The 27,731-nt window shown below is 44.1% G+C and overlaps 1 protein-coding gene across 1 annotated transcript in view; it reads left to right on the forward strand.

Moving 5' to 3' along the window:
* LOC129711880 (DENN domain-containing protein 1A-like) overlaps window positions 1-27,731 on the forward strand; it is a 472,977-nt gene that overhangs the window by 352,645 nt on the left and 92,601 nt on the right. The window contains 1 exon segment of the mRNA XM_055659869.1: window positions 25,420-25,521. Within this exon segment, the coding sequence (XP_055515844.1) occupies window positions 25,420-25,521 (102 nt within the window).

Genomic DNA, 27,731 nt, shown 5'->3' on the forward strand with positions numbered 1-27,731 from the left:
TTCTTTCTCCTCTCTATTTTCCCACACTATTCCCATTTTCCTTTATTCTTTCAATATCCAGGAATATGTTGAACTGCACTCAGTAACTGAGCCTCCACTGCCTCTAGCACGGATAGAAGAAATGCCTTCACATCAATGACTAGAGGGCATAGCTTCAAAGTGAAAGTAGTGAAGTTGAAAGGAGGTGCATGGGGGCAAGTTTTGTTTTACACTGAGTGGTGGGTGCCTGGAACATGCTGCTATTTGTGATCGTGGAGGCAGATACGATAGTGGTGTTTAAAAGGCTTCTGGATAGGCAAAGGGATATGCAGGGAATGGAGGGATATGGATCACGTGCAGGCAGAGGCGATTATTTATCTTGACAAGAATGACCCCAGGAATTTACAAGAATGATCCCAGGAATTAGTGGGTTTAGCCTAAGATGAGCGTTTGTCGGCACTGGGCCTGTACTCGCTGGAGTTTAGTAGAATGAGGGGGGACCTCATTGAAGCATACAGAATAGTGAAAGGCTTGGATAGAGTGGATGTGAAGAGGATGTTTCCACTAATGGGAGACTCCAGGATTAGAGGCCATAGCTACAGAATTAAAGGACGTTCGTTTAGGAAGGAGTTGAAGAGAAATTTCTTTAGTTAGAGAATGGTGAATCTGTGGAATTCTTTGCCACAGAAGGCTGTGGAGGTCAAGTCAGTGGATATGTTTAAGGCAGAAATAGATCATATTCTTGATTAGTGCATGTGTCAGGTTATGGGGAGAAGGCAGGAGAATGGGGTTGGGTGGGAGAGGTAGATCAGCCATGATTGAATGGCGGAGTGGGCGCGATGGGCTGAATGACCTAATTCTACTCCTATGACTTAAGATCATATTCGGCTTAGACCTTGTGGGGCGAAGGGCTGTACTGTTTCTGTGCTGTACTGTTCCGTTCTTAGTTTTCAATGGGCTACCTCTTCATTTGGGACCGCTGGTTCTAAAGTCCTCAGTCAGGAGCAACGCTACCTGGCCCAGCACCTACAAGATACAAGATACATTTAATTGTCATTTGGACCCCTTGAGGTCCAAACGAAATGCCGTTTCTGCAGCCATACATTACAGACACATAGACCCAAGACACAACATAATTTACATAAACATCCATCACATCGCTGTGATGGAAGGCCAAAAAAACTTATCTCTCCACTGCACTCTCCCCCCCCCGATGTCAGAGTCAAAGTCAAAGCCCCCGGCTGTCGATGGCGATTGTCCCGCGGCCATTAAAGCCACGCCGGGTGGTACGAAGTCGCACACCGGGTTCTTGATGTTAGAGCCCCCAGCGTGCGCTCGCAGAGTCCCGCGGCCATTCCAAGCCGCGCGGGGCGGTGATGTAGGCCCCGCTCCAGGAGCTCTTCAACCCTGCAACTCGGGCGGGGGAAGTCGCCGTTGCGAGAGCCCTGAAAAGCAGTCTCCCTCCAGGGACCCACGGGCTCCCGGTGCCGCCGTCCACAGACCTGCCGTTGAAACCTCCGACTCTCCGGTCGGGCCGCAGCAGCAGCAGCAGCAGCGCTCCTCCACCGCTCCACCCGCTCCGGACTCGGCCAGCCCCGCGACGGCGACGGTGAGTCGTCGGCACCAGAGTCCCCGGTCTCTTCCTGTTGGAGGCCGCTCCTCGTTGCAGCCCCAACGATAACGGAAACCCGACGAGAAAAAGGTCGGGTCTCCCGTGCAGGGAGTGATTTAAAAAGTTCCCCCCCCCCCTCCCACCCCACCCCCCCACACACACACCCCAACAAAAAATAACCCTCTAGACAGAAAATAATAAAACGCGGACAGACTGCAGAGGCCGCTGCTGACCAGAGTCGCGCCGCCCACCTACTTTGCTAATGGAACACTGCGCCTTCACCCCTCTCTCGCACTGCTGCTTCCTTTTCCGATTATGTTTTAACACTAGTGCCTTGTTTTTGTTTGCAGCCTTTCTTTTCCATTTTTTTTGGGGTATGATTTGTTTTTGTGTGTTTATCTGAGTCTGCATGCCTGTAGTGCTGCTGCAAGCAAGATTGTTCATTGTACCTGTAACTCGCTGTCTGCGTGCACATGACAATCAGCATGAACTGGAACATCCTCCATGCATTCACACTATAAAGCCTTGGAAGAACTTTGATACTTTCAATGAGGCCTCCTTACTTTGCTAATATTTGAGAATACAGGCCTTGTTGCCTTAGTTTTTCCTACATCATCCTCGGGAACAGCCTGGTATGACTTTGTTTCACACTTTCTGTGCAAATTTTATCCTCCCTTGGGAAAGGAGATCAAAATTACACAATATTCCAGGTACAGTCTAAGTAAGGCCCTAGCCTATAGAATTGCAATAAGACATCCATACTTATGGAGATTAGTACACACTTGGTGCACCTGCATTTTGGTTATCCATAACTTGTGCGCAAGGACACTAAGATCAGAAGGACAGGGTTTAGCAGAGTACAGAGGCCTCATTTGAACATCAACAACTTCTCTTCCAGCTTTCTCCCCCCCCCCCATAGTGTGATTGAACAGTTCAAAAGGAGGTGCGGGGGAAAAGATTCTATGGGGTAACTTTTTCACACAAAGGGTGGTGGGTGTATGGAATGAGCTGCCAGAGGAGGTAGTTGAGGCATGGACTATCGCAACATTTAAGAAACAGTTAGACAGGTACAGATTCAGTTTTAATTGTCATTGTTAGTGTACAGTACAGAGACAACGAAATGCATTACAGAGACAACGAAATGCAAAAGGTACACTGTTAGGATAGGTTTGGAGGAATATGGGCCAAATGCAGGCAGGTGGGACTAGTGTAGCTGGGACATGTTGGCCGGTGTGGGCAAGTTGGGTCGAAGGGCCTGTTTCCACATTGTATGATTCGATGACTGGTTTGCTCCTATTTCTACATTCAGTGTTTCACGGGGTGGTGATTGTTTTCCATACGTTGCTATTTTAGATGATGAAGTGGAAAATGGAAAAAACATTTGGAACATGCAGGGACTGAATTTAGTTTTAATAGAGAATTATAAAGTCCTGTTTGTTTTAATTTATGGTTGAAATCTTTTGGTAATGATGAAAATAAAATGCAAGACAGTAAAAAAAAAAATGTTTTGAACAGTTGGATTTCATTTACCTAACTGGGACCTTGTTGGCTGTGGCTCGCTGATTTCCCTGTTGGCTTTTCCTGCCTACATACTGTTTGTTCATTAGTTTCAGTGGAGCTCGTTTTGTTTTAGAAATATTTTGGATAATCAACAATGTTCAATTAATAGCAATTTGTTTTTTTTTTACAAATTTACTATTTGAACCTTTCAAACATACTGTTCCAACTCTTGCCACACATGGTGCGTTGGCTCATATCTGAGGTATCCAACTTTTAGTTTGCTTGCATGTTCATGTTATAAAAGTCAATTGAACAGTCTATATTTAATACGTGGTAATTGTATTAAAAAGAAATAGATTGTCTGACAGATCGCTCTTGTTAGTAGAGTCATAGACCATTTAAATAGCCTCATATGTTGTGTCAAACAGAAATGATGTTTAGTTTATTATTGTCATGTATATCATGTATATCTATTTTTAAATTATACACACTTTAAATTCTATACATTTTAAAAGTGCTGCAGAAGGGCCCGGACTTGAAACGTCACCTATCCATGTCTCCCACAGATGCTGTTTGAACCACTCCTGCAGAATTACCCCTGCACTTTCTGTCCTACGCACTTTAAAGTACTTTCCACAAACAATAATACTTTTGGTGAACCCTTTAAAGTATATTTGAATGTTCTGATATTAACACACAAATACCCGGTCCCAAAAGATGCAAATTTATTGGTGGGTATATTTTGGGCATCTGATGTTTTTAATTTGTCAGATTCTACAGAGAGCATTGTGATTTACAACAAATTATTTAACAATAACCAGAGCCACTGATATGATCGGCATGAAGTGAACTTGAGTTTTTGATGCAGTGAATTACATGAATACTCTCCAGAGAGTGGGACAGGAGGCACAGAGAGATCTGCCTGACCCTATAATTAATGCCTGCAGATTGTGTGACTTGCTTTGTTTGAGATCCGGGCTGTACACAGAAAATGAAGCGAGTCCATCACGAGCTGCTCTCGGCTTCCCATTTTAAATCCAGTGCCTCTGTACTTTTATTTGAGATTGCGCCGTGATTATTTGCTCACCTTAACCTTTAATCAGCAGCAGGACTCAGCTTCATGGCTCTTACCTGAAAAATTAGAAGAATGATTCTGAGTACTTGGGAGCGATTACCAAGCAGTGATTGCATTGAGGGCTCCCCGCCCGATCAATGGGAGGAGTGTACATGAAGCTCAGTGTGATTGGCAACTAATCCTCAGATGTGTCTGCTCCTGGGAATCACACTCAGTTATAACGTTCCTGTAATGCTTTTCTACATCTTACTACTAATGCATATCAAAATGTTGTTCGATTTTACAGAAATCATTGCGCACCATCATTTACAGCAAAGGACTTAAAATAAGCAGCACCACGGATATGATCACCAATTAAGTCAACTTGAGTTCTGACCTATTCGACACTTAAAGCAGAGTTTTTTTGTAAATTTACTTTGTGAGCTAGATAAATGTGAGCAGCAATATTGTGGCCGATGAATGTGTCAGAGGGGAGCAGGAGTAGACCATTCCCCCCCCCCCCCCCCCCCCCCCCCCCCCCCCGCTGCTCTTCAGATCTGCTCTTAGTCTCATTTTCACTTTCCTGCCTGGTCCCCATAGCTGTTGGTCCCACTCATCCGCCTCAGCCATGAATGCGCCATAAGACAAGGCCCGTTGGGGTGGAGATTTGCAAAGATTCACACCGTTTGAGAGAAGAAATACCTCGTTGCCTAGAGCACCCCTTTCCCTCACCCCTTCCCCACCAGGGAAAACATCCTCTCCGCAGATGCACCCTCAGCACCCACAGGATCCTCAACGGTTCAATAAGATCGTCCTTTCTTCCACTAAACTCCAGAGGGATGGGCCCAATCTGCTTCATCTGTCTTTATTAGATAAAACATTATCTCCATATTTTGTAATCCAGTGACTAATTATAATTTAGATATTCACTCAATTTCTAACTTAACTTTAAATGCAGAAAGAGAGAGAGAGAGATAGAGAGAGATAGAGGGAGAGAGAGAGAGGTCAGGGAAGATCTTGGAGGATACAAGAGGGGGAGCAATGTGTTCATTTTTTTACTTCAGAGAAACAGCGCAGAAACAGGCCCTTCGGCCCACCGAGTCCACACCGACCAGTGGTCCCCATACACTAGCAGTATCCTACACACTCGGGACAATTTGCAATTTTTACCGAAGCCAATTATCCTACAAATCTGTACGTCTTTGGAGCGTGGGAGGAAACCAGGGCATCCGATGAAAACTCACATGGTCACAAGGAGAATGTACAAACTCTGTACAGTCAGCACCTGTAGTCAGGATCGAACCCAGGTCTCTGGCTCAGTAAGACAGCAACTCTACCACTGCCCCACGGTGTCCATGGAGATCCTGGCAGGACATGTGGGAGAGGGACACTCCTGTACTTTCTGCATCTTAGTTTATCTTTATCAAGCATTTCTGGTCTCCTAATACATCAGTGTTTTCTCCAGCTACTTATAGAAAATCCTTGCAAAACTCCCATGATTAGTACAGATCTGCCACACCTCAGTCTCTCGCTTCTGAGCACGTCACGCTGAAAGTTTCACACATGCAAAGTGTGTGTCACACATGCACTGGATTAACGCAAATATATTCATTAATCTCAGTCCAGCAAAGTCATCCTGTTGTTAGAAAGGAGCTGTTATTAAAAAGCACTGTTTTCTGGAGGCCAACTGACTTGTCTTCAGATTGATGTCAGGAGAAGCTCAAAGATATCCCTTTGTATGTTTTAATGAGCCCAGGGATATCTAATGAACCGATGAGAGGATTAAAGTGGCTAACTCTTCACAGCGTTGTCAGGTGGCTACTGTTCACCATAACTCAGGACATATTTTTGATAACTGAATGGCATTGATAAGGGTGGAAGCTCCCTTTCCATGTGCCTGGTGTCCGTGACTTGCTACGGACACCAGGCACTCTGCCAGTTTTAAGTAATTCATCAAAATAAGAGCATACGTTGATCACAGGGTTTAAAATGAGTTTTCAAGAGTGACCAGAGTTGCTTCAGTCCTCTGTTCAGGTTTCCCTTTTTATTTCATAGTTATGTGATATTATAGCGATGTGATTTTAGGTGACTATTTTATAGTGAGGCAGCACGGTAGCGCAGTGGTAGAGTTGCTGCTTCACGGCGCCAGAGACCCGGGTTCGATCCTGAGTGTCGGTGCTGTCTGTGTGGAGTTTGCACATTCACTCTGTAACTGTGTGGGTTTCCGCCAGATGCTCCGGTCTCCTCCCACATCCCAAATATGTGCGGATTTGTAATTTAATTGGCTTCTGTAAATTCTCCCTAGCTTGTAGGACAGAACTAATGTACGGGTGACTGTGGGTGGGCGTGGACTCGGTGCGTCAAAGGGCCTGTTTCCACATTGTGTCTCTAAACTTATGTGGTTATCACAACTGTCTCAGAGTTTGTGAAACCACCCTGCAAATGACACCTGCTCAACGGTAGACAAAAATGCTGGCCAAACTCAGTAGGTGAGGCAGCATCTATGGAGCGAAGGAATAGGTGACGTTTCGGGTCGAGACCCTTCTTCAGACGAGTTCCTGCTCAACGAGTTCAGTTTGAAGCCTTCTCCCGATATTGAAACAAAATGTTGGGTTTTTTTAACTAAAGGGGCTGTCCTACTGTACGAGCTAATTCAAGAGTTCTCCTGAGTTTCCCCTGATTCGAACTCGGAGAATTACGGTAATAGCCGCTCGTAGGTACTCGGGGCTCTCGTGGACATTTTTCAACATGTTGAAAAATCTTCATGAGTCTTCACGAGCTTACCGTGTTTCCCGAGTACCTGCCGTTAGCGTTACGAGCCGCTAAGAGACGTCCCGTGCTCCGACGTACCCGCTACGTACATTCTACGTGCTTACCACGAGTTTGATTTTTTTAAAACTTGGGAGAGCTCTTGATTTAGCTCGTACAGTGGGACAGGCCCTTAACTCCCGATATTACCACTGCTTTGTAAGAGGAGGCCACTGCATCTGATCTAGATCTTGTGGGTCAGGTCGGTGAATATAGCCGGATGCAAATACAGCAGATGCTGTCCCCACCTTGTACCTCCAGCTTCCCTATCCCTAACTCAGCCCGTGAACCTAGTGGCCATGTATAGTGTGAGGCAAACTGGTCTGGCCAGGAGACTCATCAAATTCTCCACAGTGTTCAATGTCTGTTTTTGTGCCATGAAACTGTAACTGAAGTTTAAACACAAGGAAGTGCAGGTATGGAATTACAAAAACAAAGTGCTGTAGTAACGCAGACAAACGCGTAATATCTGTTTTTTTTGCCTCATCAAATTATAAACAAATTTAGACACAAGTAACTATGGATGCTGGTTTACAAAAAAAGACACAAAGTGTCGGAGTAACTCAGCGTGTCAGGCGGCATTTCTGGAGAACGATAGGTGACGTTTTAGGTCGGGTACCCTTTTTCAGTCTGAAAAGCTGCCTCCATGTTCTCCAGTGATGCTACCTGACCCGCTGAGTTACTCTAGCACTTTGTGTCTTTTTTTCTATGAACAAAGTTTATTTGAATGGGACTCTATAAATGTCCTGTTGGAGGTTCCTCCTTTTTTACAAATCAGCCTCAAATTTGTTTTCTGCACCTCAGGAATAACCTGACCTCCCCTGTTTAATTGTGACTCGGATTATTTCTGTGCGGCTTTATGGGGATGACACGTAACCCAGTTCTCTAGCACTTTTATGGCTTTACAGCTTTAAGCTAGTCCGTGCAATGCTTTGGGGCTGCAAACCGTGCAGGGGTTACTGCGGCCACTAGCAGTGTAGGAATATCCAAGCTGATCTAGCAGTGAAGCTGTTAACTCAGAGTTGGTGCGTGTGAGAGAGATGTGCCATTTCCTTGCAGAGAGCGGAACTTGCACCAGCTGTGCGCGTCTGGTGCCATATCCTTGGGGTGGCTGAAACATTATACCAGCCAGAAGATGTGTGAATAGGACTGCTGCACTAAATCTGAACGTGTACTCTGATGTCAAATCATCTCCTCTCCTCTCCCACACCCTTTCCCCTCTCAGTTATTTTAAACACAGAATTACATCTGCAGAATTTAAATGGCTCTGATTACATATGCTGGGGGATAAAACAGTCCCTGCATCCTCTGTTTGCTGAATGTTGAGATGTGAATTGATTTTTATACTTGACAAACGCAGTGACAATCTATTATAAAGCAAACTAAGGATTCTAATGGAGATACAAGGAACTGCAGATGCCGGTTAATAAATATACACACAAAGTGCTGGAGTAATTCAGCGGGTCAAGCAACATCACTGGAGAGCTTGGATTGGTGATAATTCACATCTGAAAACGGGCTCCAACCAAAAATGTCACCTGATCATATTTTCCAGATAAAAATACATTGAGTTTTTCAGCAATTTATGTATTTTTCTAAGAATTTTAATATTTAAAACACAAAGTGATTCCCAAAGTTATTCGTTGCTCATATCAAACTGTTGTTTCAATTCATTTTAATAATGCTTGTTGGGTCCCATTCATAATTAAAGATCGTGCTTCTGTCTTGTACGAATTATCTTAAAAAGCCTGCTTGTTGCCTTCGGCACAGGAGGGGTTAAAAGAGGCTTTTTGTTGTGCTTTCTTTCAATGACTTTGTGCTGGGGTGCTCAGGTGCCTGAGCCACCCTCCACCGACGTCAGTCACACAGGAGTCAGGTCAGCTGTTGTTATACACTGGAGATTACACAGTTTAGTCATTAGCTGTGATAAGCTGCAGCTGATGCCAGGCTCTACCCTTTCCACCTAATTAGCCTCATTAATGAGCTTTCCCACTCTCCACAGAGTGGCTTCTTCGCTGGGACAGGAGGCAAACGCGCACACACCTTGCCCAGGTAGATCTGCCTGGCCCTATAATTAACGCCAGCATCTGCAGATCCTGCGACTTGCTTTGTTTGAGAGCCGGGGCTGTACATAGAAAGTGAGGCACGTCCCGTCCCATCAGTGGCTGCTCTTGGCTTCCCATTTTAAATCTCTGGTATATCTGTGCTGTGATCATTTGCTCACCTTTCATCAGCTGCAGGACTCAGGTTCATGGTTCTTATCAGGCAGCTTTTAAACAAAATTACACAGAGTAATTTGGGGGAACTTCTGAGTGATTACCAAGAGGTGGTCGAATGGGGAAGGGATCCAGACCAATGGGAGGTGTGAAACGAGAGCTGAGTGTGATTGGCAACTAATCCTCAGATGTGTCTGCTCTTTGACAATGATTCTGAGTTACCACCTTTCTGTAATGCTTTTGTATATCTTAGTAATGAATATCAAAAATTAACAAACGTACACAGAGGCATACACTTACACATATGTACACATCTGCAAAAGCACAGGCTCCCATACACTCACGCATGTATTCACACACATGAATACACACATACACACAACTACACACACACACCTACACATCCCCTACAAACACACCTACACATACACACAACTGCACACATACAACTGCACACACTCACACATCCATCTTCGGTACAGTCTGATTTTATTCCCCATCCTCTTTATGGGTGCAATATATGTGAGTTTATGCAAGGATCTACAATGCCCTTTGGAGTAAGGCATTCAAATTTGTTCTCATTGAATAATTTAACAACTGAAATTTGATGAGTGGAAAATTAACCGAGTTTATGCAAAGAAATAAAGATCATAGAGCCACGCAGCACAGAATGGAGCCCCCCCCCCCCACTTGCCTAATTTTAGCTGTAAGTGCTTCGGATAATACTGAGTTAGGTGATCTCATCTAACTGCTGAAAAGAGCTCTATTTGTGGGTAGATTTGCAAGTTGGTCCGTCCCAGTGACCACTGCCCAAAAGTACTGTGTGACAATAAGATCAGGCGTGTGGCGATACGATGCTCCTGCAAGAATGACCGCTGAGTAAATCCTGTGATGGGCAGCACACGTCCACTTAAATCATCAGCGGGAGTACGTTTTGGGACATAAATGCAGAGAATGGGTCAAGAAGATGGTAAAACACCCCTGGTAGCAAGGAGAACAAATGCAAATTAAATGTACGTTGCTCATTTTCGTAGAGCAGAGAAATGCCGCAGGGAACATTAAATGTGGTTGCAGAAACATGGGCAGTTTCATTGACATGTCAGAGTTTAAATAATTCTCTAACATGTTACATATACTAAATATGCATACCTCTATTCAATAATATAAAAGGCCATTTTATAGTTATAGGTTGAATCAGATCTGATTATAATTAGTATCAGATAACTTCATTTTTATGTGAATTGAATAATTAAAAAATATTTAAAATGTACCTGACACTTAATACAATTAGTACTGTTTCCTGTTAATTTCAATTTCATTGCATTATTAATAATTTACAATTTGAATTTTATATTTAAGAGCTGATATGCCATTGGGTGACCAAATTCACTGGGTTGGCTTTTCATAACAGTGTCCTGTTATCTGCGTGACAAGTTTAAGAACAGTTAAAGCATTTCCAGCTCAATTTTTGGTTGAGTGACATACACTTTTTTTGGCTTCCTTTATTTTCCCAGTCAACCCTTGGTCCAGTCCAATAGACATCTCCCTCTCAGTGGCTCTGATTGTGAGCCTTTTCTTCGCCTACATTTTCGGAAGGGTCCTGACACGAGTCATTTGCACTTGGGAATGTAATCCCAATGGATTTGTTCTCTATAGTAGTAGTAGTAGTAGTAAGCTCCACTCGGTCATGACTGACCGTGGGTGATGCATCCTGGTGGGATGCAAGCCTGGGCAATGTCATATGGAGGGCAGGCTGTTGCCCATGCAGCACGCCCCCCCTCTCCATGTCGCTGATCGATCCAAAGGAACAACAGGGCAGTTTCAGTTTGGCACCAGCTTTGACAGGAGCTGCCAGAGCGAGGTTGTAGACAACGACAAACTGCCTTAGGGGCTCTAACACCGCATTTTCTCGAGGTTTACTCCTGGAGCCTTTTCCATGACTGGATATGGCCACAAGGCAGTGGAGGTTTTAAATCAGAGTTTTCCCTCTCCTAGATGGACTGCCTTCCCAGGCTGACGAGCCCCATCTGCCCAAGACTCATGGGGGTGGGAGCAGTGGGCAGGTGCTATAGACCTGCACGGGGGTGGGTGGGGTTGGATCCCTATAAGAATTTATAATAAACCCTGAAAAGTGACCTGAGATAAACTGTTAAATATTGTACAATTATTACTTGTTGAAAGGAATATTTTATCAGTGGTGTTAACAAACCACAGCGCATCATCAGACAATTGTTGGCAACTCAAATGGAAATCATGCAGGCTTTTCTTGTCCTTAAGTCTTCCAGTGTTGATATTATTTCACTGACCATTGTCAAGACATGTTCTTGCTTTCTATTGTTACAAATTGGAATGATAGCAGAAGCTTCAGTAACCAAGGTCAAACCATGGACTAGAATTTTGTACTAAGTAAGTAAAAGTAAGTAAAATGTATTTGTATAGCACGTTTAAATCAACTCGCGTTGAGACCAAAGTGCTTTACATAGAAAAAAAAAATAATTAAGCTTCCGTACATCCATAGAAAAATTAAAATTAAGAAAAATGACACAACATATTGTATAATTCAACACAAACGTCCCCCCACAACAGAATAAAAAAATTCCACTGTGGGGAAAGGCATCAGAAAGTTCAGTCCTCTCCCTCTGTGATCACCCGAGGTCGGGGCCTATTTGTGGCCTCCGCAGCCAGTCCGATGTTTTCAGGCCCTCTTGCCAGAAAGCTGGAATGCCGGCATTCGGTGAACACTCCTCGGCGGCTTGGAAATGTCTGGAGCGGCCGCTTCCTCCCCGGAGACCGCGGCACCCGAAGTCTTCAGACCGCGCTGGTTGGAGCTCCGACTCTGGTGATCTCGAATCCCAGGCTCCGCGGTGTTTAAATCCAGCGCCGCCCGCGACTGGACACTCCGCAGCCACAGCTCCTCGGATGTTGGTCGGCGGTCACAGTACTCTGGAGCTTACCGCACGGCGACCCGGTAAGGCATCACCCACTCCGTGTTGGTGTCCCAGCGCTGCACCGCCGCCGAAGCTGTAGTCCCGGCCGATCCCGACAGGAAACGCTGCAACAGTCTGATGGTAGGCCGCGAGGAAGGGGCGAAGAAGCAGCTCGGAGGGAAACCGCCTCTCCGACCAGGTAGGGACCAGGAAAAGTTTCCCCCTTCCCCTCCCCCCACCCACCACATAAAAGAAGACCTCCAACAAACATTTTGAAGTAACAGGACTAAAAGTAAAAATAAAAAAGGGTGAAAGGACGGACTGCAGGCGGAGCAGCCATACACAACGGCGCATCACTCCTGCAGGCCGCCATCTTGGTACTGAGATAATGTGCTCGGGTAGACCTTCTTTTAAAAAAATATATTGGCTCTTAATATCTGTCTGGGTTTTGTAAATCATGCAGACTCAGAAAGTGGGCTCATGTACGCAGCGGAGATAGATCAAGCCCCTGTATGGCATCGAAGCCAATAAATGCTAATGCAGGAGGCAAGCAAGAAAACAACGTGCAGGTAGGCCTTGAGGGTGGCGGAGTTGGCAGTATGTGGCCTTGTGAAAGGCTGCACATCTGCTCACTGTCAGCGTACGTTAGTGGGTGCATTTGGATCCGTGCCCTAGAGTTTCAGCTCTGAGCTTGTCATGTGACAGTCACCACGACAACTCAAAGACTTGTACACTGCATCTTGAAGAGCCAGATGCTCTGGTGCACATGTGGTCTAATTATATGCGGTTTCTTCGCAATTATCTGAGAATTTGTACCGCTGTCTAACATGCAAACGGTTAAAGGTATTGTTGGTTACTTGTTTTACACATAAAACCAGGTAGCAACGTTTAATTATGTTTATTGTACACTTTTGATTCGCTACATGCTCTTATGGTTTAGCTTGCAAAAAATCAGGGACATGGGTATATTTAGACAAATTGTAGAATGGCACAGCACAAAAAAGGCCATTCGTCCTATCATGACTATGCTGACTCTTGTAAAGCCACCCCTTGCCCTGGACCCCTCTATTTTTTATTTTATTTGTACTGCTAACGTAATCATTGTTATATATCGAGTTTTTATTCAGTAATTTACCTTCCCACTGACATAAAGGTCTTTCTTTCCTTGGCCTCCTCCATGGCCAGAGTGAGGCCACATGCAAACTGGAAAAACAGCCACTCATATCCTACTTGCGTAGCTTACAAAGCAACAGTATCAGCATTAAATGATCCAATTTCAAATAATACACACCCACAACATATGAGCAGCCACGGTGGCGCAGGGGTAGAGTTGCTGCCTTGCAGCGCTTACAGCGCTGGAGACCCGGGTGCTGTCTGTATGGAGTTTGCACGTCCTCCCGTGACTGCGTGGGTGTTCTCCGACATCTTCGGTTTCCTCCCACACTCCAGAGACGTACAGATTTGTAGGTTAATTGGCGTGGTGTATGTGTAAATTGGCCCTAGTGTGTGTAGGATAGTGTTAATGTGTGGGGATCGCTGGTGGGTGTGGACTCGGTGGCCCAAAGGGCCTGTTTCCGCGCTGTATCTCTAAACTAAACTAAACTCCCCCCCCCCCCATATGCACAGACCTCGTAGCACACACTTGTCTTCCATCACCCTGTCCCTTTCCCTCCTTCTTACGCTCATTTCTCACCCTTCCTATCTCCCCAATTTTTTTTTTATCCTTTCTCCCCTCACCCTTCCACCCAGTTCCCATGTACCCTTACACATCCCTCCAGCATTGCATTACACCCCTTATCTGACATTCTTTTGTCTCCTTTTCACCTCTCTCTCTTTCTCACTTACTCTACCCATCTGCCATTCACCTCCCTCCCTCCCTCGCCTGTATCCACCTTTCACTTGCCAGTCTTATTGCCACCCCTACCTGTCTTTTCCAGCTTTCTCCTCCCAACTACATCAGACTGAAGAAGGGTCCAGGCTCAAAATGTCATCCGTCCATTCCCTCCACAGATGCTGCCTGACCTGCATGAGCTCTTCCAGCACTTTGTATTTTGCTCAAGATTCCAGCATCTGCAGTCTCATGTCTTAATTTCTTGAATTAATCTGCTATTAAGGAGTGTACCTCCTAAATGTCACTATCAAACTTGGATTGAGGGCAGAGGTTTCTTGTGCAATCCCTGCCTCTGTTTTGGATTCTGCAAAACTTCTGATATGACATTTGTGCATCATGTAACCATAGCAGCCAACTACCAACATTCACATCTGATGTAGAGCCTTCTCTATTTTAAGCAGGAGGTTAAATCCATCATGCTTTATTACATGGTCAGAGATTAGATGTTTATTTCAGATGTTGGCTTCAATCCACACTTTGGCCCAAACTTCAGCCTCGTTGTGATTAGAAGTATTTTGGGGAAGCCAAGATGAGATTAATTAAATCACTGTGTTTGGGGAGATATGAATTGTTTATTTTATGAGAGAGATATAGCATGGAAACAGGCCAATTGGCCCGCCTAGTCTAACCATCAACCACCCATTTACACTAACCCTACAGTTACAATTACAGTAATCTATTCCAACATATAGTTATCAATACTTCTCTGATTCCTCTAGTCACCTACACCCATGGGGCTATTTACTCGGGTCAATTAGCCCACCAACCTGCATGTCTTTGGGATGTGGGAGGAAATCGGAGCACCCGGAGTAATCACACGCAGTCACAGGGAGACAATGTGTGTAAACTCCACACAGACTGCTCCCAAGGCCAGGATCAAACATGGGTCTCTGGCGCTGTGAGGCAGCGGCTCTACTAACTGCACCACTGTACTGCCCCATGTTCTTCATGACAGTGTGCTCTCTGGATGCAGATTTGCCTCAGTAGATATTGAGGAACAAAGTTGACCAAGACCAGTAACCATTGAATTGGTGTAGATGTATTCATGAGAGAGTCAGCTATAACTCTTCGGGCTAACGGAATCAAGGGATCTGGGGAGGAAAGCAGGAACGGGGTACTGATTTCGAATGATCAGCCATGATCACATTAAATGACAGTGCTGGCTCAAAGGGCCGAATGGCCTACTCATGCACCGATTTTCTATGTTTCTGTCAGAGCACTGGCTCTCAGTGTGGAATGTGGTTGGATGTCTCTACATCGGAAGCCAAACTTCAGAGATGCTCCCTGGCTCACTGTGTTACTGCATCACTTGATGTCCATCTTAAGCTGACCTTCCACGATGAGTGAAGGAGACAATCCTCCCGTGGTCCATACTGTGGCAGCAATTGCAACAGCAAGCAAATGCCTAACGCTTTCACAAATGATGAAGTGACACCTTAGTATTTATGATGTTACTATTGAACCATGCAGCGCATTCCTGTTGTTGGCATCGTTCTACACACAAAAATATTTTTCCCACCATTCTCCACTCCTCTTGCTGATTACGCTACTAATTGCATTCAATCCATGCCCCCACTGGCTACTGACACTTTTGTCATTGCCAACCGTTTCCCTTTACTAACTCCATCAAAGCCCTCAATTAATGAATTGAAAAGAGAAGTCTATTCCACGGAGGTTAATGAGGAAAGACCGCACAACTCAAAAATGCAGCTTGTTAAAGCTTGAAATAAGGACATTAAATCATGACTCGGGGTTAAAAAGAGCCATCGCAGTAGAAGACTGGATGGTAAACTGGCATTGGCAGCAGGACCAAAATTGCATTTGGTGGAGATTGGAGGAGGAATGATAATGTAGGGAGTTTCGGGGGACAAGCAGCACTGTTAGAAGAATGAAAGGCATAAAGTGAGATTACAGGTGGGGTTGATAGATTTATAAACAAATTCATTGAGTTGGAGCACATGACATTCCAAGTGAGATTTTCATAGCCCTAGTTCATGGTTGGTTATTGGTAGTGGTTTATTATTATCACGTGCACCGAGATATAGGGAAGAGCTCTGCATGCTGTCCAAGCAAATCATACCATACATAAGTACATGAAGGTAGTGCAAAAGAGAAAAACAAACAGAATGCACAATATAGTATAATAGCTGCATAGAAAGTGCAGATATAAAAAGTGCGAGGGTCTTCACAAGGTAGATTGGAAGATCAAAAATTCATCCTTAGCAAATGAGAAGTCCAACTGCAACTGACAACTGCAGGGAAGAAACTTCCTGAATCTGTGATATGTGCTTTGTATTTTTTGTATTTGTATATGTGCTTTGTATTTTTTGTCCGACGGGAGAAGAGAGAATGATCGGGGTGTGTGTGGTCGTTAATTGTGTTGGCTACTCTCCTGAGGCAGCATGAAGTGTAGATGGAGTCGATGAGGAAGGGGAGGGGTGGAGGGCTGGTGTGCTGAGGCTGGTTTGTGTGATGGCCTGGACTGTGTTCACAATTCTTTTCAATCTCTGCAGTATTGGGCAGAATATTTGCCAAACAAAGCTAATACATACATGCATGTAGAATGCTCTCTTTGGTGCATCTGTAGAAATTGGTAAGAGTCATTGGAGGCATGCCGAATTTCCTTGGCCTTCTGAGGAAATTGAGGTGTTCGTGTGCTTTGCAGGCGGTAGTGTCATTGTGATCGGACTGGGTCAAATTGTAAGTGATTTTCACAACTAAGAACTTTTTCAGAGGTGGCACGGTAGCATTGCAGTAGACCTACTGCCTTACAGCGTCAGAGACCCCGGTTCGATCCTGACTATGGGTGCTGTCTGCGCAGAGTTTGTACGTTCTCCCCATGGCCTGTGTAAGAAGGAACTGCAGATGCTGATTTAAACCAAAGATAGACACAAAAATCTGGAGCAACTCAGCGGGACAGGCAGCATCTCTGGAGAGAAGGAATGGGTGATATTTTGGGTCGAGACCCTTCTTCACACTGGTTAGGGATAAGGGAAATGAGAGATATGGACGGTGATTCATTGTTCTTTATCTCTCCACATCACCATCTATATCTTTCATTTCCATTCCTTATCCCTAACCAGTCTTATGAAGGGTATCGACTCGAAACGTCATCCATTCCTTCTCTCCAGAGATGCTTCCTGTCCTGCTGAGTTACTCCAGCTTTTTGTGTCTATCTCCCATGACCTGCGTGAGTTTTCTCCCGCACTCCAAAGATGTACAGGTTTGTAGGTTGATTGTCATGGCTGTAAATGTAAAATGGTCCCTAGTATGTGTAGGATAGCGTTAGTGTGCAGGGATGGCTCGTTGTTGTGATCTTGGTGGGCCAAAGGGCCTGTTGCAGTGCTGTATCACTAAACTAAACTTGAAGCCCTTGACCATGTCCACTTCAACACGGTTGATGCAGACTGAGGTATGTACATCACCTCCCTCCCTGAAGACGATGACCAGCTCCTTCAGTTTGCTGGCATTGAGGGAGAGGTTAATGTCTTTGCAGAATTTTGCCGCACGGTGGTGTGTGTATAAGGAATATAGTAAGGAGCTGAGAACTCAGCCTTGTGGGACACTGGTGTTGAGAATTAACAGCATGCATGGAGGACGTGCAGTCGCCTATCGCCACTGTTCGCAGTCTTTGGGTCAGGAAGCCAAGGATTCAGTTGCAGAGATGGGTGTAGAGTCCTCGGTCCAGGAGTTTGGACGGAGAGATAGATCAGCCATGATTGAATGGCGGAGTTGACTTAATGGGCTGAATGGCCTAATTCTGCTCCTATCTCTAGTGATCTTCTGATAAATTTGGCTGGAACTATGGTGTTGAAGATGGAGCTGAAGTCAATAAATCGAACTCCGACATTGAAGTGCTTGTGATCCAGATGTTCCAGTGATGTGCGTAGGGGCCAGTTAGATGGTGTCTGCATGGCCCTGTTACGGCGGTAGGCATCAGTGCTGGAGTTAATGTGCACCATGACCAACATCTTGAAGGATTTCATGATGGTGGATGTCAGAGCCACTGGATAGTCGTGATGAAGGCACGTTATTTTGTATTTCTTATGGCACTGGAATGATAGTGGTTTTAATACATATGTGAACTTCAGAATGGACTAGAGGAGGTTAAAGATGTCCGTGAATACTCCTGCCAGCTGGTCCACGCAGGTCCTGAGGACACGACCAGGAACTCTATCAGGGCCAGTCTCCCTCTGTGGGATCACTGTCGACAGTGACCAAGCCTAGAGGAGGGTGACTCCATTCCACTGACCTCCTGCTCAAAACGAGCATCGAATGCATTTAGCTCATCAGGGAGGGATCCGTTGTTGCCCACGATTCTGCCCAACTTTGCATTGTAGCCCCTTGTTGCATGCAAACCTTGCCACCGTCGATGGGGGTCTGTGTGGAACGTCCGAATGTAGACACAAAATGCTGGAGTAACTCAGCGGGTCAGGCAGCACCTCTGGGGAAAAGGAATAGGTGATGTTTCAGGTCGGTACCTTTTCTTCAGACCTGTGAAGAAGCGTTCCGACCCGAAACATCACCTATTCTTTTTCTTCAGAGATGCTGCCTGACCTGCTGAGTTGCTCCAGCATTTTGTGTTTATCTTCGATATAAACCAGCATCTGCAGTTCCTTCCTACACATTGGAAGGTCTGAATTTTAGATTGCTTACAGTCTTGCCAAGAAGACATTTAATAAAATAACATTTGAAAATGGTGTTCGCATTTATTAGTTGCAGTTGAAATGGTTAATTTCACATGCCAAACAAGATACTGGAAGGTATAGCTGGATTAAAGTTAGACACACCAGTCAAAACATTAATTTTGTTGATGTACTGTAGTTCACCGACATTGTGATCTGGAATGCTAACCAGTGCAGGGAACTGGTGATATCAGAGGCAACTTGCTTTGCATTTTATAAATTCCAAGAGAATGTTGCAAAGATTGTGACTGTCCTACCGATTAGGTATTTCACAGATATTGTTACACAGATAATGACTGTTAACCCAGCAAGTATATGTAAGCAATGGGGTTACATTTTAAACTCACTGTTTAAGAAAAAAAGCACAGCTTCTGATGTATAATGAAGGCAATGAGAGAATGAAGATAGAAATGAGACCAGGAGTAGGAGATATCATCTGAAAGTCAAAGCCAGACCTTTCACATGTAAAGTTATGAAAAGCTTCGACAGAGGATGCGGAAAAGTTCAGACTCCCTACCCGTGGCAATTGAAGCCAGTGCAATTGTAATTGTTAATATGAGATTAATAGATCTTTTTCTACCAAACGTACTCAGGAAGAGTTGTGTGGATAGACACAAAAGGTTGGAGTAACTCAGCGGGTCAGGCAGCATCTCTGGGGAAAGAAAGGAAGTGGTAACATTTTGGGTCGAAACCCTTCTTCAGACCCAAAACATCACCGATTCCTTTTCTCCAGAGATGCTGCCTGCCCGCTGAGTTACTCCAGCTTTTTGTGTCTATCTTCAGTTTAAACCAGCATCTGCAGTTCCTTCCTACACAGATATATGTGGAGTTAGGCCTCATCAACCTTCGTCTGACTGAATTGTGGAACTGGCTTTAGCGATTAATTAAACTCCCCCAGTTCATAATTCCAGTTATTGAACATCTCTGTTTTTTGCTGTATTGTTTTCATTAAATAGAATATGGAAGGGTTGTTCAGGCTCAAGTCCTAATGCTGCAAGTATGGTTGTTATTTATTTACCTGTTGCTCTGTTCTATTCAGAAGAGAGTGTGAATACTCACCAGCTTAGGCTGCTTGTACAGGTATAGACTGCTGTTGTATTGACTTGGTTGCTGTGTGATATTCACTTGCATTATATTGAAGGGTCCAATGCCATTTAGTACGTCCTCAAGTCTTTTCTTAAGCAGTAAATTTTAAACTTAGTACAAAACACTCTGCCATTTGTTTATCATTGCAATATTTTTGGTGGAACTAAATCAGAGAGGAGTTACAGCACAGAAGGAGGCCCTTCAGCCTGCTGGGTCCATTCTAGTTCTGGATTGTAGCAGCAACCCAGTTGGACCCACTTCCTTACCCCTTCATAATGGCCCTGCAATGTCTTTGCATCTAGATTCTTATCTAGGTCTCCCTTGAATACATTTAATAAAATCGGTCAGGTCGGGGGGAGTTCTCCCCGCCACGGGTACCATGTAATCCCGTGATACCTGCTCCATGGTCGGATAGTCGGAGACTAAACCGTCTCCCCCACCTGGTTGGCCAGATGAGGAGGGGGCTGTGGACCCCCAGCAGGACCAAAAACAAGACCTGGGTTCAAACGAGGCAGCATCCACCTGTGTGTCCCTGTGCCTTGTGTTCAGCGTGTAAGTGAAAAGACTGTCTCAACTGTATCCCTCAATTTTTCCAATCGTTTTTATTCTTGCCTTGAGTCAGAATTCCAAATGAAACACAAAATTCAGAAAGCATCTGCAGGTAATCTTGTTCAATTTGTGAGATTAGGGAGATTTGCTCTATGCTGTACATCATTCCTGCCCCTTAGCAAAACTAAGTGCAGTAAATTCTCATTTGTTCAATATTTATGCATTCAGAATTCTCTGCCAAAAATGTCAAAGAACTTGATTTATTTTTGTTATATTATATATTCATGCTATTGAGCCTTACGACATAGGATTGCGGCGTAAAATATTGTTATTTAAAAGGGTATGACCTTTAGTTTGGTAATTTATTTAAAGGTTTATGCATGAAATACTTGTGCGAGATGTACAGTAATATTTTTTGAGCTATTCTCGTGTAACTGGCACCTCCCATTCTCCATTGGTTGATGGTTGGCTCGGAGTATACAGTACTGTGAGACTTCTGTGTTGTCTATTGCCAGCAACTTCATGGTTCAGACAGTTGTGAGATGGGTGTACATCTTAAATAGTGTCGTTGTTGTGTCCAGGCTGGTACATCTGTTGCTTAGCATTGCACAGTATTAATACTGTAACTGAGTTGTGGTAGCAGGGTTGTTACAACAGATCATCTGTCTGCTCTTGTGCACACCTGACATGAAATGTTCACTGCCCAACAGTTCTTGAACCAGTAGTTTAATCCAAGTTTATAGCACCTTTATTAAAAATACTGCATACTTATGCCTCTGCAATAATATGTCTCCATCTCTGCTGCAGTTTCTTTGCTGCTTGGATCCCACACCAACCAACAACTGGCCTTTATGTAACATTTCCAGGCGCTTCATAGGAATTTGATCAAACAACATTTGGTATCGATGTCAGTTGGCCAATGTTGAAAATGTCTGCTGCCAGTGACTACTTCCTCCACACTCGGGCAATGCATTCTGGGAACTCACCACTCTCTAAGTGAAGAAGGGTCACCGCAAATGCGCTCTAGTCGGGTCTCCATTGTCTTTGGGCCTACTCTGTCATTGATCTGCGACCTACTCACCATTCCGGAGCTGGCCGAGTTCGGAGCGGGAGGAGCGGGCGGCTGCTGCGGCCTGACCCCGGAGATTCGCTTACCGCTGGCAGACCGTGGAGCCCTGCCCTGCTTTGGGGCAATCTCTCCCTCCTTACTCTAAATCTAGACTCACGTCGCAGCGGCCTCTGCAGTCCGTCTGTATTTTTATTATTTTTTTGTCTCGTTTGAATGTAGTTTTTATTTATTTTTTTGTGTATGTGTGTGGGTATGTGTGTGGGGGGGGGGGGGGGAGGTGAGGGGGGGGGGGGGGGGGGGGGGAAACTTAAAAAAAATCTATCCCTGCACACGGAGAACCCGACCTTTTCTCAGTCGGGTCTCCATTGTCGTTGGGCCTAGCACCGTGGACCGGCCTCCAACCGGAACGACCTGCGGCTCCAGTCATGGAGCTGCGGACCTACTCACCATTCCGGAGCTGGCCGAGTTCGGAGCGGGAGGAGCGGTGGTGGCGCGCTGCTGCGGCCTGACCCCGGAGATTCGGAGGCTTACCGCAGGTCTGGCAGACAGGAACACCGGGAGCCCGCGGGTCCCTGCTGGGAGACCGCTTTTCGGGGCTTCCGCAATGGCGACTTCACCTGCCCGAGTTGTGGGGTTGAAGAGTACCCGGAGCGTGGCCTTGCATCACCCGGCGCGGCGTAAATGGCCACGGGACTTTTCCTCCTTACTGACTGAATCTATGTCCATTACCTATGTCCATTAGTTATATCTGCCTCTGATATGGGGAATGGTTTCCAACACCCTACCCTATCTATACCTCAATCATGTCCCTTCTTGACTTCCTTAGCTCCTGGGTAAATGCACATAACATACAGTCTCTCCTCATAACTGAAATACTCCATTAAGTAAAACTTAAATCTCTTTCTCACTGTCTCTTGGACTTCAGACCCATCCAGAGTGCTGTGGCCAGAATTGAACTAATTTACTAAACTCTTATGTTACCAAAAATTTTCAAATCCAAGGTTTACACAACAGATGATATGACCAACATCAAAGGGATGATAAAATTCATGGGTGATCAACTGACCAAAAATAGATGTGCACATTTTAGCAGGTTCTCCTGACGGTGAATGATAAATCTCTGGAATTCTCTGTCCCGGACAGTTCAGGAGGCTAGATCAGTGGAGGTAGTCAAATCTGCAAAAATCTAGGGAAATTCAGGACTATGAGCAGATGGTACAGAAGAGGATTTAGGCCCAGAGCTCATCAGCCCAGATTGGGGGAAGACTTGAGGGGCTGAGTGGCCTGTTCTTGCTTCTGTTCTCCTGTTTTCCTGTGTGTGAAGGAGATAGCACGGATTTGGCGGAATCTGAATATGTTAAAATTCTACAAGAAATCTGAAGTCGACGCACCGCTTATCGGCGAGCAAGCACAGGCTGGTCAATAAAAGTTATATAGTGTAAGTTATGACATGTCGCCATTTTTTGTATTACCTTAATTTTACAGAAAGTAGAACAAGGGTTGGTTTTGAGGTGTAACGGGATGGACAAGCATGAGGCTTGAAAGATTAGATTAGATTAGATTCAACTTTATTGTCATTGCACAAATATGAGTACAGGTACAACGAAATGCAGTTTAGCATCTAATCTGCAAAGTAGTAAAATACTGGTTAAAACAACATGTACAATGTGGATATATTGATCTAGTACATAGGCAAATAAATATATACAGAGAAAAGGGTACAAAAGATAGCTAGCGTCGGGCCTGTGAGTTCAGCAGGGTAATGGTATTTTGGAAAGTCCACAAATTTCTCCATTTCACGTTGAACCATTTCTTTGCTCCCAATGCGAGTTCCAATCCTGAACTGACCATCCATTAACCTCTCCACTGTTGGTTTATTTTTGTTTTAGATGGTGGGATATTCTATGAACCCAGACAAGTCTCAACTTTTGGTTAAAATTAGCTCTGTTCTGGACACCATATTTTGAATATATCTCCCAATCACAAGAAGAAGAAGAGGAGATATCACCTTTGGTTTAGATGATAGAAGCTTGGGGTGATCTCTCTTGAGCAAAGAGGTTTGAGAGGTGGGTTGATAAAGGTGAATAAGATCATGACAGGTGTTGACAGGAGATATTGAGAGAAACTGCTCCCATCAGCAAAGTGGTTCAACATCCGTGGGGAATGAGCAAACCATACAAGGATGAAGTACGGAGCAATATTTGGTGGATTGTGAGGAAAGGATTAGACGGATATGGACCCGATGTGGGCAAATGGAATGAGCTTAGAAGAGACATCTAGGTATGTATGGATGAGTTGGGCTGAAGAGCCTGTTTCCGTGCTCTATGACTATGAGTAGGGTCTGTGAGTGAAAATGTTATCATGCAGAGAGTGGATGTAATTTGGGACCCTCTGCCTGTTAGGGTGGTAGAAACAGATTGAATCGGTGTCTTTCAGGAGAGAGAATATAATTTGTAGAGCTGCAGGAAGATTTGGCTGAAGAATGAGACTGAACAGGTCGCTGTATGGGGAACTTCCATGGGCCAAGTGGCATCCTCCTGTGTAGGGACAAATCCATCATTCTCAATGTGAGGGAAGGAGGTACAATGTAATTTAGGTGTGAGCTACTATAATTAATATTCTTCTGCTTAGATGAAGATTATATTTAAAGGTTCATATGATCTTTCAAAATTTTGTTTTCCAACAAAATAACACTGTTGAGTTCCAACCTTGTTTCAATATGTTTACAGTCTCCAAATGTTAGCTTGGATTCTACAGTCAGCAATAAAGCCCCAGTGAACTTGTTGGGCAGTAATCATTACCTAACACACGATTAAAATAACTTCATTCTACAAGACTGAGCACTTGCGGTTTGTAAATGGGTGAAGTGCTCACAAGTTGACTGATTTCATTGATTGTAGTGCCAGTGTTACTGTTGGTGCTAGAGTAACTCAGCAAGTCAGGCGGCTTCTCAGGAGAACATGGATAGGTGATGTTTCAAACCGGGGCGTGAATCACTCTTTATAGTCATAGAGTGATGCAGTGTGGAAACAGGCCCTTCGGCCCAACTTGCCCACACCGGCCAACGTATCCCAGCTACACCTGCCTGCGTTTGGTCCATATCCCTCCAAACCTGTCTTATCTATGTACCTGTCTAATTGTTTCTGAAATGTTGGGATAGTCCCAGCCTCAGCTACCTCCTTAGGCAGTTTGTTCCACACACTCACCACCCTTTCTGTGAAGGATGTTTTAAGGACATACAAACTTCCTCGAGGAAGCAGAGAGGAAATATAAGACATCTACTATTTGCAAGGCACACTATTGTCTAACCAATATAATTACCGAGCATGGTGTGAGACATCTTTGAACATGATAGTGGGAGAGATGCATATGGTATGGCATGCATATAATAGACACTGGAACGTATTTAATATTTGGTCTTGTATGCTGTTACACAGAAAACACACTAATATGCTTCAAAAGTTAACATGTGTTTCCATATCTAAATTTGTATCTTTGTACTCTGGTGGTATTGATATCTCTCAAGGTATTGCCCTGGGTAAAATTGCAGGTGGGGGGTGGGGGGCGTTGCGGATTTGTAAATATTTTATCTATAAATTCCCCAGGTGAATTTTGCTGAGACTAGTTTGGTCTATTTTGACAAGATGCAATTCACAAACAGATATGTAATACAATCCTTGAGACAGTTGTTGATTTTTCATATTATAAAACAGAATAATTTTGCTTTTAGGATCTGCGTCACTACAATGGAGGTTGTCAATCATACATTGGAGGTTGTACAATAATTAAAAGTGGACAACATGAAGTATGAGAGTAGGAAATTGAGTGGCAATATACGGAGGTATCTTAAAAGAATTGATTGATGTATTCCTTCAGTATATTTCAGTATATTCTGTGAATTTCGGAATGCGTAGCCAAAATGCATTGTAAGGGGCAGTTTACTTCGTTATGTTAAGCTATGTAGTTGAAGTGCTGTAATGCTTTTCTGCATGACGACCCACGGAACAGCAGCACTACATTACGTTCTTCTCATTGTTTCCTAGGAGGAGCCCATCACGTTCAATGAAGATGTATTTGTCTCCCACCGCTCGAGTGCCATGAGACATTTCCTGCAGAATGCCATTCAACTGCAGCTCTTCAAACAGGTAGGAAGGGAAAGAGCTAACCTTAGAACAGTAGGTCACTCACTACTTTTCAGTGTTGAAAACTTGAGCAGGAATTGAACCTCAGCGGGATCATTCTTTGCAGAGTTTCTGTAAAGGTCAACGGTTCGTGCAAAATCCCAACCTAAAGGACTGATTAAATTGTAGAAAATAGCTTGGAAGATTTCCTAAATTAAACGTGTGATAAATTTTCTGAAAGCCTTACTTTATGGATGGAGTGGGATTTTTTGAAAGCTGTCTTTATACGAGCTGGAAAGTTATTATCGCTTCTGGTTGTGAACAGCTGCACTATGTTGGTGGTTTCGCAAGCTGCTTAGAAATTTTCCAGATTTCTTTCCGAAAAGCAGGCTTTTGCTTTAGTGCCCTCTTAACGGAGGTGATGATTTTTTAATGAGATCAGTTTCCTCAGGTTTTTGCTTCGGTGTTGAAATGAGGTGAGCTCCTGGTGCCGCGGTGGATTGGCTGTCATCATTATGGACCAAGACTTTCACACCTTCCGTGGAAGTTACATCCTTGCACAAGCTCACTCTGATGGTAGCACAGATGCATTTAATTGCTGTGTACAATCCCGAGTACCCAAAGGAACGAACAGGCAATAAAGAACTGAAATCAATGAGCATTTTTCCATTATTTTAATTCAATCTTTTGTGTTTATTATCCAATTATTGACACTACATTCAGATGCTGGAAATTTTCAGATTTTATCTAACTTTCGAGAACATGAATGGGTCCAGGGTTTGTTGACAAACCCCATCTTAAGTTTGTTCCATCTTAATCCTCAGATAGACACAAAAAATTGGAGTAACTCAGCGGGTCAGATAGCATCTCAGGAGAAAAGGAATGACATTTTTGGTCGAGACCCTTCTTCAATCTGAAGAAGGGTCTCGACCCAAAACAGCCCTCGCTTCCATTTATCCAGAGATGCTGTCTGTCCCGCTGAGTTATTCCAGTTTTATGTGTCTATCTTCGGTTTAAATCAGCGTCTGCACTTCCTTCCTGCCACCTTAATCCTCTCTTGACTGGTGGTACATGATTCCTACATTATCCAGCTGCACGTGAAAATGGCCTTCATTATATGGGATATACAGTGCCCTCCATAATATTTGGGACAAAGACCCATAATTTATTTATTTTCCTCTGTACTTCACAATTTGAGATTTATAATAGAAAAAAATCACATGTGGTTAAAGTGCACATTGTCAGATTTTAATAAAGGTCATTTTTATACATTTTAGTTTCACCATGTAGAAATTACAGCAGTATTTATACACAGTCCCCCCATTTCAGGGCACCATAATGTTTGGGACACAGTACTGTCATGTAAATGTTTAGTATTTTGTTTCATATCCTTTGTATTCAATGACTGCTTGAAGTCTGCGATTCATGGACATCACCTGTTGCTGGGTGCCTTCTCTGGTGATGCTCTGCCAGGCCTGTATTGCTGGGTCTTCATCTTGTTTTGGATGCTAATCCCCATTCAGATTTCTCTTCAGGCATGCTCAATTGGGTTCAGATCAGGTGATTGACTTGGCCATTCAAGAAATTACCATTTTTTTAGCTTTGAAAAACTCCTTTGTTGCTTTAGCAGTATGTTTGGGATCATTGTCTTGCTGTAGAATGAACTGCTGGCCAATGAGTTTTGAGGCATTTGTTTGAACTTAAGCAGATAGGATGTGTCTATACACTTCAGAATTCATTATGCTACTACCATCAGCAGTTGTATCGTTAATGAAGATAAGTGAGCTAGTACTTTCAGCAGCCATACATGCCCAGGCCATAACACCCCCACCACCATGTTTCACAGATGAGGTGGTATGCTTTGGATCTTGGGCAGTTCCTTCTCTCCTCTTGCCTTTGCTCTTGCCATCACTCTGACATAAGTTAATCTTCGTCTCATCCGTCCACAAGACTTTTTTCCCAGAACTGTGATTGCTCTTTTAAGTACTTCTTGGCAAACTGTAACCTGGCCATCCTACTTTTGCAGCTAACCAGTGGTTTGCATCTTACAGTCTGTATTTCTGTTCATGAAGTCACCTGCAGACAGTAGTCATTGACAAATCCACATCTGAAGAATGTTTCTGATCTAGCGGACAGGTGTTTGGGGATATTTCTTTATTATAGAGAGAATTCAGATTCAGATTCAGATTCAGATTCAACTTTAATTGTCATTGTCAGTGTACAGTACAGAGACA

The sequence above is a fragment of the Leucoraja erinacea genome, chromosome 31 (genome assembly GCF_028641065.1).
Source record: "Leucoraja erinacea ecotype New England chromosome 31, Leri_hhj_1, whole genome shotgun sequence".
NCBI lineage: Eukaryota > Metazoa > Chordata > Chondrichthyes > Rajiformes > Rajidae > Leucoraja > Leucoraja erinaceus.